The sequence below is a fragment of the Stereum hirsutum genome (genome assembly GCF_000264905.1).
Source record: "Stereum hirsutum FP-91666 SS1 unplaced genomic scaffold STEHIscaffold_4, whole genome shotgun sequence".
NCBI classification, from domain to species: Eukaryota; Fungi; Basidiomycota; class Agaricomycetes; order Russulales; family Stereaceae; genus Stereum; species Stereum hirsutum.
In genome coordinates this window covers 4978-7258 of record NW_006763134.1, presented here as the reverse complement: position 1 = coordinate 7258, position 2281 = coordinate 4978, and the positions used below count along the sequence as shown (strand labels likewise).

The 2281-nt window shown below is 48.5% G+C and overlaps 1 protein-coding gene across 1 annotated transcript; it reads left to right on the top strand.

Annotated features, from left to right (window-relative positions):
- Positions 1–431: 431 nt before the first annotated feature.
- STEHIDRAFT_154370 (uncharacterized protein) lies at positions 432–740 on the top strand (the record flags this gene model as incomplete). Its single annotated transcript, XM_007301578.1, has 2 exons — positions 432–439; positions 560–740. The coding sequence occupies 2 exons, from the start codon at positions 432–434 to the stop codon at positions 738–740; spliced, it is 189 nt and encodes a 62-aa protein (XP_007301640.1).
- Positions 741–2281: the final 1541 nt, after the last annotated feature.

Here is a 2281-nt window from a genome sequence, read left to right as displayed (position 1 = left end):
CACAAAGTTACCAAAACACCCCCAGACTCACCCCATTTCCCCTACCAATCCACCCCCACAGTACCTGATATACCAATCCTAGCATTCCTACTATTATTTCCGTATTTTTCCGTATTTTTATCGCCCATCATTCTATCCCTATTCCTCTATGTATCTACCCTAGCTCCAGAGCCCATACCTAGCCCCATACATCCTCCCCATACCCTGCATCCAGCTATCCTAGCCCTACTGCACAATTACCCCCCATTTTCCTACCCTATCCTACCCCTTACCCCATCCCCTACCCATCCCCAAACCACCCCCTACCCCGGGGCCACACCCCATACCTACCCACCTATTTTTTCACGCATTTTTTGCCTATTTTTTCGCCCATTTTTCCAGCCAGAATACCCACCAGCACCACTGCTCTTTAATAAAGAGCCCTTATTACCATGGGCCAGTAAGATGATGGGCTCTCTGTATAGAGTCCCAGTCTTACTACAGGCACTCTTTATAAACAGGCTACATCATCTGGTGCTCCCAAGGATGGCGACGCACCTCTGCCGACGAACACCTACAGGATCGCCCTCATCGATTTGCTCGCGCTACGTCTACGTCTCTTCGGTAACGTCATCCGACGCACCCTTTTCTCCAAAGACTTCATGGGTGTCCTTCTCTCCGGCATGGAGATGTACCTCGAGCTCCCGCTCAAGACAAGGCCTTATCCTCACGAGGCGGTGATCCTTGAGAACACGGCATGAGAACTGTCTGGAGCAGAGAAGGGATCGCGGGCTTGGGCTCTGAAGGTACGCTCTTTCTCATGCCTTGCCATTTTCTACTGCACGTGGATGCCCTGTTGCGGATCACAGTGGTCTATGCGTGAGCAATCGCCTATGGCGACACAGATGGCGCAGGTGTTTATTCCAATGAGCGTTCTCTACGGGTTGCGGTTTCTGCAGGCGTACATGTAGAAACATTACAATGTGAGCCGGGATCTCCGTGCACTGACATTGTAATGTGAGCCAGAACCTCTGGCTGCTTCTCAGGCGCTATTCTCATGGGATCACATTATAATGTGGCTTCAATGCTTCTATTGCATACCGTCCGCTTTTGGATTACTACTTTATTGATTATTGATTTGGCCTTCCTTTTCTTGCCTTATCCTAGGGTTTCACCCTAATTGGGATGTGGCACTGGCTACTACTGGAATTCTCCCTGCTCCCTGCGGCCTGCCCCTGCTCTTACCCTGCTCCCTTCCTCTTACACTTCATTTTGAGCATACCAGTAGAACATAATAAGTTTTATGAGCATGCACAGAGCAAATCTTGAACATAAGTATCCTGCCTTAAAAGCCCTGCATACATTTCGAAAAATTAGCTGTTTTGTGTGGCCCAAATGTGGCCCAACTCCTCTGCCCTGCTCCTGCTCCTGCTCTTGCTCTGGCAGTAGGATACTTTATATTATGTATGTTTTGATACACTAATATGAGATAGATATCAGTGTAGAACTGCTACTATGTACTGTCCCTCCTAAAAGTCTGAACAAAGTTCGCTTTTTGTGTGGCCCAGGTGTGGCCCACCTCCTTCCTGCTCCTGCATTTTTCTGAAACAGATACACATCATCATATATACATATACTGCCTCAGAATAGTCATAACTTCGTTCCTAAACACCTTTATCAGCTTTGCTCAGATTTAGAATGACCAAAAAAGTATTTTCAGGGGTGTGGCACTAGGGGTACTTCAGTTCCCTGCCTCAAAATATATTACAGTACAGGCATACAAGTGTCAAACTTGATTTATTGGAGGTTAGGTTATGAGCACTTTTCACCGATCCTAGGAAAACTTTTACATAGTAAACCCTAGGTGGAGACCTAACCTCGAATTAGGGTTAGTCCTACCGGGCCGCGGACAAGAGCGAAGGCGAAGAGAGATGCACGACAGCTGAATATCGCCAGCAGAACGTGGCAGTACCGGTGCTGCATTCCCCAATGGCTGTAAGAATTTGAGGTTCTCTGGATCATATTCAGCGAAGGCCATAATCCGTCCATGACGGAATATGCAGTGAACGCAATAAAACTCGTGGTGCAGGTTAAGCAGGCCACTTTTTGGAGGGACAGGCAGCGGCGAGTCAAAGAAGGGCACGCCACAGGGTAATGCGTGCAAGGCGCAATCCGTTCGGGACGGAATACGAGGGAGCGAGGAGTCCGTCGGGTAAATCCGGGAGAATAGCCAACGTATTTAAGCATCGTGGAATTTTCATGCACAGCGCGCTACACATGCGCAGTTCCGTCCTGGACGGAT